This window comes from Hypanus sabinus, chromosome 20 (assembly GCF_030144855.1).
Source record: "Hypanus sabinus isolate sHypSab1 chromosome 20, sHypSab1.hap1, whole genome shotgun sequence".
NCBI classification, from domain to species: domain Eukaryota; kingdom Metazoa; phylum Chordata; class Chondrichthyes; order Myliobatiformes; family Dasyatidae; genus Hypanus; species Hypanus sabinus.
Window position 1 is genome coordinate 394,802 of NC_082725.1, and position 12,612 is coordinate 407,413.

General features: G+C 43.1%; 1 protein-coding gene across 1 annotated transcript in view; it reads left to right on the forward strand.

The window, feature by feature from the left end:
* The first annotated feature begins 4,042 nt into the window (after positions 1 to 4,042).
* Positions 4,043 to 12,612, forward strand: part of klhl7 (kelch-like family member 7) — a 61,995-nt gene continuing 53,425 nt past the window's right edge. Inside the window, exons 1-3 of the mRNA XM_059944926.1 lie at positions 4,043 to 4,523; positions 9,859 to 9,961; positions 10,066 to 10,159. Of these exons, the coding sequence (XP_059800909.1) occupies positions 4,401 to 4,523; positions 9,859 to 9,961; positions 10,066 to 10,159 (320 nt within the window). The 5' untranslated portion in view covers positions 4,043 to 4,400. The remainder of the gene's footprint in view (positions 4,524 to 9,858; positions 9,962 to 10,065; positions 10,160 to 12,612) is intronic.

Here is a 12,612-nt window from a genome sequence, read left to right on the forward strand (position 1 = left end):
GGAGGAGAACGGGGAGGAACAGGATTTGTAAACGTCCCTCTGACAAGTACCGAAGTACGAGGATTTAAGAAAGATATGAAAACTTTATTAGAAGATCCAATGGGACTGGCAGAACAGTTGGATCAATTCTTAGGACCTAATGTTTACACTTGGGAAGAAATGCATGCGATTATGGGAACGCTATTTTCTGCACAAGAGAGGCAAATGATACGACAAGCTGCAATATCAATTTGGGGAAGGGAAGAGTTACCGGGGGACCGGAAATTTCCAGTAAACGACCCACAGTGGGACAAACAAGCAGAAGAGAGAAGACGGCGATATCCCATTGCCATGGAAGGGAGGAGGGGATTACAACCTGTAATTGAGACATTAGTATCAGATGGACTCCTGGAAGAATAAACGACCCACAGTGGGACAAACAAGCAGAAGAGAGAAGACGGCGATATCCCATTGCCATGGAAGGGAGGAGGGGATTACAACCTGTAATTGAGACATTAGTATCAGATGGACTCCTGGAAGAATGTATGTCACCCTTTAATACCCCCATCCTACCGGTCCGAAAGCCCGACGGCACGTATCGAATGGTTCAAGATCTGAGAGGCTTAAATGCGGTAGTCCAAACACGATACCCGGTAGTGCCTAACCCCTATACATTAATGAGCAAAATACCTCCTGAACATGAATGGTTCAGTGTGATAGATCTAAAAGATGCCTTTTGGAGTTGCCCGTTGGAGGAAGGTAGCCGAGATATGTTCGCATTTGAATGGGAAAATCCCTTCACTGGGCGGAAGAAGCAACTCCGGTGGACCGTCTTGCCCCAAGGGTTCACGGAGTCCCCAAACCTATTCGAACAGGTACTGGAGCAAGTATTGGCTGAATTCCATTGTACCGAAAAGAACCAACTATTACAGTATGTCGATGACCTACTACTATCGGGACCAGCAGAGGAGGTAGTGCGAGACGATACCATAAGACTCCTGAATTACCTAGGAGAAAAAGGATTGCGGGTGTCCAAGAAGAAACTGCAATTTGTCGAGAAGGAAATAACATATCTCGGACACAGAGTCAGTAAAGGGCACCGCCAAATAACCCCAGAAAGAATAGCGGGAATAACTAAAAATACCGCTTCCCAGGACAAAGAAGGAAATAAGACAATTTCTGGGCTTAGTGGGCTATTGCCGGATTTGGATAGAGAATTATACCCCCCTGGTGAAGTTTATGTACGACAAATTGGCAAAGGAAGACCGGGGAATAATCAGCTGGACCGAAGAAGAAGAACAGAAGTTCAGGAAAATAAAAGGGCAACTAATTCGGGCCCCGGTATTAACACTGCCAGCACTGGAAAAGCCCTTTCAGCTGTATGCAACAAACAATGAAGGAACTGCGTTAGGAGTACTAACCCAAGAAAAAGGAAAGCGGCAACCTGTGGCCTTTTTATCAAAAATGTTAGACCCGGTATCCCGGGGATGGCCGACGTGCATACAAGCCGTAGCGGCAGCAGCCGTACTAGTAGAAGAAGCACGGAAATTAACCTTTGGGGGAAGAATGACGGTGTATACCCAGCACTCCGTTAGCACCCTCTTAGCCCAAAAAGCTCAGCGGTGGTTGACGGACTCTCGCATACTGAAATACGAAACCATTCTGATGGTCGGGGATGATGTAAGCTTTGAAAGGAACAATAGTTGTAACCCGGCACAGTTCTTATACGGGGAATCAACAGGGGAGCCCGACAAACATCAGAAGGCGAGTGGAAGACCCCCGACGGACGGCAAGTACTGAATAAGGAAGTAACTCGTCATATACTGCAACAACTACACCAACAAAGCCATTGGGGAGTGCAAGCTATGTTGCGACACTATCCTAAGGGACTATGTTTGTAAAGGGATATTCACACTAGCTCAACAGGAGGTGTGGGGCTGTTACCTGCCAAAAGGTAAACAAGAAAATGATGCGTGCCACCCATAAGGGGGGACAAACACTAGCCGTCCGACCGTTCCATCGGATCCAAATAGACTTTACGGAACTACCACAAGTTCAGAGATGGAAGTACCTGTTAGTAATTGTGGATCACTTCACTAGGTGGGTGGAAGCATTCCCAACCACTAAAGCGGACGCCCCTACAGTGGCACGGATCCTATTAGAAAATATAGTCCCGAGATAGGGAATAATGGGGTCTATTGATTCAGATAGGGGAACACACTTTGCCTCAAAAACACACCAGCTAATCTGTGACGCCTTAGGAATCCAGTGGAAGCTGCACACCCCCTGGCACCCTCAGAGCTCAGGAAGAGTTGAGAGGATGAACAGTACTTTGAAGACGCAATTGACAAAACTAATGATGGAAACCAAGCTACCCTGGACCAAGTGTCTACCCCTGGCCCTACTAAGAATCCGCACGGCTCCTCGAAAAGATACAGGAGTATCCCCTTATGAAATGTTGTTTGGCCTTCCATATTGGAACAAGGTGGAGGGCTATCCTTCCCTGCAAGGGGGAGATGTCTTTGTAAGGGACTAGTTACAGGCACTATCTCGTTCTTTTGCAGAATTGCGCAGGAAGGGGTTACTCGCACAAACCCCACCTCTGGACTTCGCACTCCACCGAACTCAGCCCGGTGACTGGGTCCTGATTAAGACTTGGAAGCCAGAGAAGTTACAGCCGCAGTGGGAAGGCCCATTCCAGGTGCTACTGACCACCGAAGCCGCAGTAAGGACAAAAGAAAAAGGGTGGACCCACGCCGCGAGAATCAAGGGACCCGTAAAGCCCGAAGAAGGTGCAGAATGGACTTGGGTCCAGGGAGAAGACCCGATGGTGCTAAAGCTCAAAAGACGGACAGAATGAACTTTGGGACTGTAATGTATATACTGCTATTGTTGAGAAGCGCTGAAGGGGGATGTGATAAGTGCAGGACGATGGTAAGGGTGGGCATGACGGTTTTTCCAGGGTCCTTTGTATCACACTCTCATGTAAACGAGAAATGTTATGACTACAACAAAAAGGAGGAGTATGTGGAAAGTTTAATCTAACCAACTGCTGCTTAAAGATAGATGACAACGGAAAGGTGGTTCAAAAAATATCAGATAAAATAAGGAAACTGGCCCACGTGCCGGTACAGACCTGGAAGCCGCTGGGGTATTGGGACTGGCTGGACGGATGGTTGACAGGAGGCTGGTGGCGAACCGCTTTAGGGGTTATAGGAGGGGGATTGATGGTCCTCCTTCTGCTACCATGTCTGATCCCCTGCTTGCGGGAGCTAGTAGCTCGGGTGGCAAGACAAGTCATGCAACCAGGGGCCCCAGCTGATCCTGTTCAGGTACTCCTACAAAGGGAAATAGAGCTAGAGGAAGAAGCCTATGTAAACCCGTGGCAAAAGCCCAACTGATAGCACATTCTAAAAAGAAAAAGGGTGGATTGAGAGAAATGATACTTAAGGAGTCCATTTAGAATGTGCTGACACAGAAAGAACGTGCAAAGCAACTTGCAGGGCAACGTATAAACCAATTTGCAAAATCAGGATGAAACAATAGCTTGCTGATTAAAGAAGCGATACGGGTAACGGGAAGACATGCTTAACGGTTGAACAATAACGGTGTTAATGCGCTGAGGCTGATAAGTGGGCCAAAGGGGTAATCACATTTGTAATTTTGTAATGAGATTAAAGAAGAATGTAGGGTATAAAAAACTGTGCAAAGTGTAATTCGGCACTCAATCTAGCAGGAGCTGGTTGGGTCCGACTCTGCAGACTCGAAAAATAAAGTTTACCGTTCTGCAAATTGCTGAGACTCAGTGTGTTTCTGACAGTAATTGTACTTACGTGTACGGAAAGGGCTCTAGCGAGGGATTTACTTAATATGGGACTGCCATGTAGCAGCTCCGGGGACCGAGCCGGGGGGGGGGGGGGGGCATTGGCGAGGGGGTTTACTCGGTTTCAGCTCGTCTCAACGCCGGGGGCCCAGCCGGAGAGGGCGCTAGCGAGGGGGTTTACTCCGTTTCAGCTCGTCTCAACGCCGGGGGCCCAGCCGGAGAGGGCGCTAGCGAGGGGGTGTACATCGTTTCAGCATGGGGTTGCCTTGTCGCGGTGGCGGCGGGCGGAGCCGGGAGACGTCAGTGTTATATATTCTGTCGCTTCTGCCCTTTTCAACCTCCCCCGTTCACGAATAAAGAGTCAGCCCTTGTAGAGATGATTCCCTTCCTCAGTTGTGTAGAGTTGGTGGCTTCGCTACCCTGTTCGAGCAGCCCTGAGGCCTCGTGACTGTGCCCAGCTGGAGATCGGGCTCCCCCGACCGAGCGGTTCCGAGGCCCCGTGACTTTGCCCGGACTGTCCGTCACCGACAACTGATCCTGGCCGTGGACTGTTGCTGGTGCGGCTGATCTGGTCCGGCCCGACTCTGTCAATGTTGCCATGGCCGCTGTAGGCACAGAGAAAGGCTCCATAAAGAAGAAAAGTGAGAAGAAATTCGCGGCCAGAGAGGAAGCAAAGCTCCTGGCAACTTTTATGGGTGTCATGAATAATATGCGAAAACAGGCAAGTATTTTTTATGTTGGGGTGTTAAATGGGTCGAAAGGTTGTTTAGCGGCACAATACTCTGACACATCAATAGTTTAATTGATTATTCTTTTGTTAATTACTTTTCTGTGGTAAAGTGTCTTTTCGTTTATAAACGAGACCTGATCAAAACTTAAAATTGAATGTTAACGGGGGTTAACATCTGAAGAGCGTTGGCAGCTTTGGGTTGTACTCATTGGAATTTAGAAGTGAGTGTGTGTGTGGGAGGGGATCTCATTGAAACCTACAGAATGTTGAAAAGACTAGATAGAGTGGATGTGGAGAGAATGTTTCTCATGGTGGCGTTATACAGAATTAGAGGGCACAACCTCAAAAGTGAGGGGCGACCCTTCGGAACAGGGGTAAGGAAGAATTTTTTTAACCAAAGAGCAGTGAATCTGTGGAAAACTCTGCCTCAGACTGCTGTCGGGGCCAAGTTCGTGCGTATGTTAAGGCAGAACTTGATAGTTTCCTGATCGATGAGGGCATCAAAGGATATGGTGTGATGGCAGGTGTATGGGGTTGAGTAGGATCTGGGATCAGCCATGTGGAATGGTGGAACAGACTCAATGAGCTGAATGGCCTAATTTTGCTCCTTGTCTCATGGTCTTGTGTAACATGGCACCAAGTTGTGTGGTGTTACAATCAAGATACAAAGGGCTCTCCGTCAACAAGTGAGGGGGAGAAGAACCCAGTTGAGGTGGTTGGAGTAATGTTTCTGCAATAGATTAGTCTTGATTCAGTGGCTATGATCAGAATCGGGTTTAATATCACTGGGATATGTTGTGAAATTTGTTTGCAGCAGTGATGCATTACAATGCATAATAAAACTGTAAATTACAATTATATATAATGCAGAAAAAAAAGAAAGATAGTGTATGTGGGTTTATTGTTCATTCAGAAATGTGATAATGCTGGGCAAGTGTGTATCTTTGGGCTCCTGTACCTTGGATTCAGACTTCAAGAGGGTAAAATGCATAATCTATAATAATTGAGGATGTGCAGAAGGGGCTTTATATTTCCAGGTGTTATCTTTATCTGAGATTTAGAATGCAATTTTTGAAGAATAGGAGAATTTTTTGATGTTCAAAATTATTTTCCCAACCAGCTTTGCCATCAGGGTTGCTTGGTACACAGTGAAAATTAGGGCACTGTGGAGTGTGGGATCTGGGAATTGGGGTCCATAGTTCGTTGAAAACAGCATCACTGGTAGATAGAGTCATAATGAAAGCTTTTGGCACATTGGCATTAGGCTTAGGGAGTACAGGAGATGGGATGTTATGTTGAAGTTGTAGAAGATGTTGGTGAGACTTAATTTGGAATATTGTGTGCCGTTTTGGTCACCTACCTATAGGAAAAATGTAAACAAGGTTGAAAGAGTACAGAGAAAATTCACAAGGATATTACTGGGTCTGGAGGACTTGAGTTATAAGGAAAGATTAAATAGGTTAGGACTTTATTCCTTGGAATGTACAAACCCCATTTCCAGAAAAGTTGGGATATTTTCCAAAATGCAATAAAAACAAAAATCTGTGATATGTTAATTCACGTGAACCTTTATTTAACAGACAAAAGTACAAAAAGATTTTCAATAGTTTTACTGACCAACTTAATTGTATTTTGTAAATATACACAAATTTAGAATTTGATGGCTGCAACACACTCAACAAAAGTTGGGACAGAGGCATGTTTACCATTGTGTTACATCACCTTTCCTTTTAATAACACTCCTTAATTGTTTTGGAACTGAGGATACTAATTGTAGTAGATTTGCAATTGGAAATTTTGTCCATTCTTGCTTGATATAAGACTTCAGCTGCTCAACAGTCCATGGTCTCTGTTGTATGATTCTCCTCTTCATGATGCACCATAAATTTTCAATAAGAGGTAGATCTGGACTGGCAGCAGGCCAGTCAAGCACACGCACTCTGTGTCTACAAAGCCACGCTGTTGTAGCCCATGCAGAATGTGGTCTGGCATTGTCCTGCTGAAATAAGCATGGACGTCCAGGGAAGAGAGGTCGCCTTGATGGCAACATAGGTCTCTCTAAAATCCTAATATACGCCTCAGAGTCAATGGTACCTTCACATACATGCAACTCACCCATGCTGTGGGCACTGATGCACCCCTATACCATAACAGATGCTGGCTTTTGTACCTTTCGCTGATAACAATCAGGATGGTCATTTTCATCTTTGGCACGGAGAACTTGATGACCGTTTTTTCCGAAAACAGCTGAAATGTGGACTCATCTGACCACAGCGCAACGTTCCACAGTCTTTCGGTCCATCTGAGATGAGCTTGGGCCCAGAGAACTTGCTGGCGTTTCTGCATTGAGTTGATGTATGGCAGCGACGGACTGTGTTAAGTGACAGTGGTTTTCCAAAGTACTCCCGAGCCCAGGATGGCTATAATTGTCATAGTATCATGACGGTTTCTTAGGCAGTGCCACCTGAGGGCTCGAAGATCACGCGCATTCAACAGTGGTTTCCGACCTTTATGCCTTTATGCATTGAGATGTCTCTGAATTCTCTGAATCTTTTCACAATATTATGTACTGTAGATGTTGAAAGACCTAAATTCTCTGCAATCTTGCGTTGGGAAATGTTCCTTTTGAACTAACAATTCTCTCACGAATTTTGGCACAAAGGGGTGAGCTACGACCCATCCTTGCTTGCAAAGACTGAGCCTTTGATGGATGCTACTTTTATACCCAGTCATGATACCTCACCTGCCATCAATTAGCCTGCTTAATGTGGAGTCTTCCAAACCGGTGTTACTTGAATATTCTGTGCACTTTTCAATCTTATTTAACTCTCTCTCAACTTTTGTTGAGTGTGTTGCAGCCATCAGATTCTAAATTAGTGTATATTTACAAAATACAATTAAGTTGGTCAGTAAAACTATTGAAAACCTTTTCTTTGTACTTTTGTCTGTTAAATAAAGGTTCACGTGAATTAACATATCACAGATTTTTGTTTTTATTGCATTTTGGAAAATATCCCAACTTTTCTTGAAATGGGGTTTGTAGATGATTGAGAGGAGTTTTGATAGAGGCATAGAAAATTATGAGGGGTATAGATAGGGTAAATGCATGCAGGCTTTTTCCACTGAGGTTGGATGGGACTACGGCCATGGGCCAAGGGTGAGAGGTGAAAAGTTTACAGGAAACGTGAAGGAAAACTCAGTCGTGAGAGAGTGGAATGAGCTGCCAGCACAAGTGGTGTATGTGAGCTCAATTTCAACATTTAAGAGAAGTTTGGATAGGTACATGGATACTAGGGGTATGGAGGGCTGTGGTCCCATTGCAGCTTGGTGGGAGGAGGTAGTTTAAATGTTTTCGGCATGGATTAGATGGGCCAAAGAGCCTTTTCAGTGCTGTAGTTTTTCTATGGCTCTATAACTTTATTGATATATAAGATTTTACTGTAATATCTTGGCATTATATAAAAAGACTACATTAATTTTTGGATAACATGTTGTGAAATGTAAATACAAATTAAAGTTTTTGATAGATCAGTCCAAGATGAGAATGTGAAGCATCGAAAAAAGATCTAGCATCCATTTTTGTAAGTTTTGATGTTTAAATATACTTAAATCTGAGCCAAAGCCAACAGTGAAAAGTGACAATTTATTTAGAATCAAGTATTGTACATGTGGTGCAGGGGTGTGTGGGTTTAGTAGAGTAGCCTATTTCATTGAAGTTTTGTTGGATTCTTGGTTAACATGACAGTTTGTATTTGGGGAAGGAAGCCATTGACACATGCTTTAGTTATGATTGGATTGGAACCAAAGAGGTTCAGTCCAACTATTCTGGATAGAATAAAAAAAATAGTGGATTATGTTAAAGGTTGCAAAGTCTTGAAGACAGTTTGCTGTGGGTTCAACAATGTTTTTGATTTAAGGTAGTGCCATCACACAGGATAATTTGGAAGGGTAATATAGTACATAGAACATTGAACAGGCCCTTCAGCCACAATGTTAGACTGAACCAATTAAATTAGTAATTAAAAAGTCAACTAAGCTAATACCCTCTGCCTACATGAAGTCCATATCCTTCCATTTTCCTTGCATTCTGGAAAAATCATCTGGAAAACTGCAAATCGAATTTATTGCAGACAAATGTGAGGTGTTACATTTCAATAGGACCAACCAGGGTCAGTCTTACACAGTGAACAGTAGGGCACTGAGGAGTGTGGTAGAACAGGGGGATCTGGGAATACAGGTTCATAATTCATTGAAAGTGGTATCACAGGTAGATGGGGTCGTAAATAAAGCTTTTAGCACTACGGCCTTCATAAATCAAAGTGTCGCGTACAGGAGATGGGATGTTCTGTTGAAGTTGTGTAAGACATTGGGGAGGCCTAATATGGAATATTGTGTACAGTTTCGATCACTTGCCGACAGGAAAGTTGTAAGAAAAGTTGAACGATTACAGAGAAAATTTGCAAGGATGTTGCCATGTCTGGAGAACCTGAGTTGTAAGGAAATTTTGAATAGATTAAGACTTCATTTCTTGGAATATAGAAGATTGAGAGAAGATTAGCTAGAGGTATACAAATTGATGGGTATAGATTGGGTAAATACAAGTAGGTTTTTTCCACTGAGATTGGGTGGAACTACAACCAGAAATCATGGGTTAAAGGTGAAGGGTGGAATGTTTAAGGGGAACCTGAGGGGAAATGTCTTCACTCAGAGGATTGTGAGAGTGTGGAACGAGCTGCCAGTTCAAGTGGTGCATGCAAACTTGATTTCAACGGTTAAGAGAAGTTTGGATAGGTATATAGACGGTGGGGTATGAAGGGCTATGGTTCCAGTGCAGGTCGATGGAAGAAGGCAGCTAAGTGGTTCGGCACAGACAAGATGTTTCAGTGCTGTACTTTTCTATGACTCTGACTAGGATCCAGTGAGTTCCTCCTTTAGATTATTTGTTGTGCTGGAAATGTTCAAGAAGGAAGAAATAAATCTTAGCATTTGTGCAGGGCATGTTTAATTTTCCAATTTGTGGATTTTTTTTTTTTCTGTTTGCCTAAATAGTGGTTGTGCTTGTATCATGGCTGCTGTATTTCTTGTATTACTCTGTTTTGTCTTTGAGTGACATTAAAAGTTGAGTTAAGAAATATGAGAACGTGAGCTCAAGGAATGAGTACTACTCCTCACGTAAATATAAGAGCCAGTGAGGACAGGATCTTACCTGAAACATTGGTACTTTATTCATTTCTGTAAATGCTGCATGACCTGCTGAGTTCCTTCAGCATTTCATGTGTGTGACAAAAATAACAGATTTCATTGTTTTAATCCTTTTTATATTCAGAAAATTCTGTGCGATGTTCTTCTAGTAGTGTCGGATAGAAAAATCCCAGCTCACCGGGTGGTGCTTGCAGCTGCCAGCCACTTCTTCAATCTAATGTTCACCAGTAGGTTTGCTTTTGTCTGTCTGTCTTTCTTAAATATTATTTGTGGTGCTTGCACCTTACTCTAAGCTAAGCAATTATTGATTGATTGCTCATTTTCCTGGTAGCAAACATGCTTGAATCAAAGTCATATGAAGTGGAACTCAAAGATGCTGAACCTGATATTATTGAGCTACTAGTAGAGTTTGCATATACTGCCAGGTAAGTATTTGTTACTTTTTTACCTCTTCATTAATTATTTTAAGTACTCTGAATCATTGACCATTATATTCTATTTTTAAGTGTCCTATTTAAAGTGTTTTTGAGGGACCCATGACTGATGCTCAGTTCATAGTATGTTAAGTTGAAAACCTGTTCCCCTCCTGCTTCATAGTGTAAGAGCCTATAAAACTATGGACATGTTAAAGTTCTTGTTCTTTACCTGCTTTTATACTTAGAAGTGAAACTCATTTGTCCAGACTCTTATTGACGTTTTCTCCTGTGTGTGAAACACTAGAAGCTTAAACATTTTTAAAATTCATAATCTTGCAGCTAAGTTGGAAAATCTGAGAAGAAATACTGCCTGATGGCAACCTAGCTTTTTGCAATGGTGTTCATATTTTCCAGAAGCCATTTGATGTGCAAGCTTGTGCATGTTCCAATCACGTAATAGCCTAGTCTAGATTCAACACTTCAACACCATTTGTTGAAATCTCTTGGGATAGGCATGTAGTGACATACTTTATGTACTTGGTGAACAACTAATTGGTGAAATCAGCTCCTTATGCCACAGGTGTCTTGAAATGCCCAGTTACTCTATTATTCCACGATGCTTAAATCCAATTGAAGTGAATGATGTGGGACCCCACATAAAATTCAAGTGTGTTAATGTGGGCAAATCCCCAGAACCTGACCAAGTGCACCCCTGGACCTAATGATAGGCCAGGGATGAAATCATGGAAGCCATTGTAGAGATATTTGTCTCATTGTTGGCTACTGGCGAAGTCCCAGAATTTTAAGGGTGGCTGATGTTACATTGTTCGAGGAGGGTAGGATGGACAGGCTAGGGAAATGTAGATCAAGTGCATAAATTTGTGTAAGTGACCATACTAGTGGATAGAGTGGTGAAGAAGGTCTTTAGCATGCTGTTTTTAATCAGGGAATCAAGTTTAGGAGCAGGGTCATTATGTTGGACCCAACATAATGACCCTGCTCCTAAATTGGTGAGACCACATTTGGAATATCGTTCGAGTTCCTCATCCTGTAGAGGACAGACATTGTCATGTTGGAGAGGGCGTATAAGAGATTTAAGAGGATGCTGCCCAGACTGGAGAGCCTGAGTTGTAGGGAAAGATTGACCAGGCTGAATCTTTATCCCTTGGAGTATAGAAAAATGAGAGGTGACTTCAAAGGTTTGTAAAATCATGAGGGATCTCAGAATCAAGTTTATTATCAATGAAGTATAGAACATAGAACAGTACAGGCCATCTGGCCCATGGTGCTGTGCTGACCTTTTAACCTACTCTTAAGATGAACCTAACGCTTCCCTCAATTTTCCATTCATCCATGTACTCTTAAATATCCCTAATGTATCTGGCTCTACCACCACCTCTGGTGGTGCTCTCTTTGTTTTAAAAAAACCCAAAATACTTGTGGAATCTTCCTGATACTTTTCTCCAGCAACCTTAAATTGTGTCCTCTTGTATTAGCTTTTGCCACTATGGGGGGCTGGGGGAAGGCACTGGCTCTCCACTCTGTCTATGCCTCTTATACACCTTATCCACCTTCACTCCAAAGAGGAGGACCATAGCTGCTCAACCTATCCTCTTATGTCAATGATTTGAAAGATGGAATTGATGGCTTTGTGGCCAAGTTTGCGAACGATACGAAGATAGGTGGAGGGTCGGGTAGTGTTGAAGCGGGGTGGCCGCAGAAGGACTTGGACAGATTGAAATTGAAATATCTTTGTTGTCATTTCATAGTACAATTTGTCATGCACCAATACAGCAAAAATGAGTTTGTAACTCTCGTACTCAATGCTATAAAACGACAAATAAAATAAACAATAAATAAAGTCAAGTAACCAACCAGTACAAGCAATGTGCAGCAGTACAAAAGTGCAACTCAGATGCATGACAGCTGTAAAACCAGTATTAAAAGTAGCAATGTAACAAATTTATGGATGATGCTTGATTGATTAGTTCAGAGCAATTATAGCTCTGGGGAAAAAGCTATTTTTCAGTCTGGAAGTGTGGGCATAGAAAATCTTATAATGTCTGCCAGATGGAAGAAGTTCAAACAGATTATTGCATGGGTATGTATTGTCCTTACAGATGCTTAATAAACACAAAGTACACTGCAGATGCTGTGGTCAAATCAAGATGTACAAAAAAGCTGGATGAACTCAGCAGGTTGGGCAGCATCCTTTGAAAGGAGCAGTCAACGTTTCGGGCTGAAATGTTGACTGCTCCTTTCAACGGATGCTGCCCAACCTGCTGAGTCCTTACAGATGCTTGTAGCTTTCCTTAGGCAGCATGAGCTGTTGGTATCCTCCAGGGCTGGGAGCTGTGTCCTGATGATCTTCTGTGAGTTAGAGAGGACCCGCTGAAGTACTTTTCTATCAGCTGCTGTACAACTGAGATACCACGCAGAGTTACAGAATGTTAAGATGCTCT